A 631-nucleotide genomic window follows, 5' to 3' on the forward strand; every position below is an offset into this window, starting at 1 on the left:
CCTGCTGGCCCCGCCCCTGAGCCCAGGCCCGCCTCTTCTGCTGAACACGCCTCCTCCACCTCCCCCACTTTCTACAGACCTCTGCCCCAGCTCCTCCATCACCCCAGCCCGGACTCACACACCTGAAAGAGGCGCTCAAAGGCCCCCTTCTTGGCGGCCTCACTGGGCAGGATGTAGGAGAGCTCGGTGCTGGTGTCGGAGACCAGCAGGCAGGAGGCCACATGTTTGCGGATGAACTGGGAAACCTGGGACTCGGAGCAGCTGCTCAGCTGGGCTGGACCTGGGGGGCTGGCTGTCAGCCCTGGCTCTGGGAGGGTAGGAAGAGCTTCACTCAGGGGCTGGGGGAGAGGGTGGGCCAGGCCCAACTAGCATCCTGGGCCCACTGGGCAACACAGTGAGAGCCAAGCCCCTCAACCTCACTGGTCTTGAGGAAGAGTCTGGGGCAGGTGGCTTCCACACAGACCTTGGGGACCCCCGGGCTCTGCAGGCCGCTTAACCAGCGTGAGGCGGTAGCCGTCCCCGTAGGCACCCTTGAGGAAGAGCGGTGAGCCACAGCACTTGAGCTTCCCGTGGGAGATGATGGCAATGCGATCCCCGAGCAGGTCAGCCTCATCCATGTGGTGGGTGGACA

The 631-nt window shown here is 64.7% G+C and overlaps 1 protein-coding gene across 1 annotated transcript in view; it reads right to left on the reverse strand.

Annotated features, from left to right (window-relative positions):
• LOC104993672 (ATP-binding cassette sub-family A member 2-like) overlaps window positions 1-617 on the reverse strand; it is a gene marked incomplete at its 3' end in the record, with an annotated part of 5,399 nt that extends 4,782 nt beyond the window's left edge. Inside the window, exons 1-2 of the mRNA XM_010847027.1 lie at window positions 464-617; window positions 123-307 (exon numbers count right to left, since the gene is read on the reverse strand). Coding sequence (XP_010845329.1) covers window positions 123-307; window positions 464-617 — 339 coding nt within the window. The remainder of the gene's footprint in view (window positions 1-122; window positions 308-463) is intronic.
• Between the last annotated feature and the right edge of the window lie 14 nt (window positions 618-631).

Source organism: Bison bison, unplaced genomic scaffold (genome assembly GCF_000754665.1).
Source record: "Bison bison bison isolate TAMUID 2011002044 unplaced genomic scaffold, Bison_UMD1.0 scf7180017849305, whole genome shotgun sequence".
Classification (NCBI taxonomy): domain Eukaryota; kingdom Metazoa; phylum Chordata; class Mammalia; order Artiodactyla; family Bovidae; genus Bison; species Bison bison.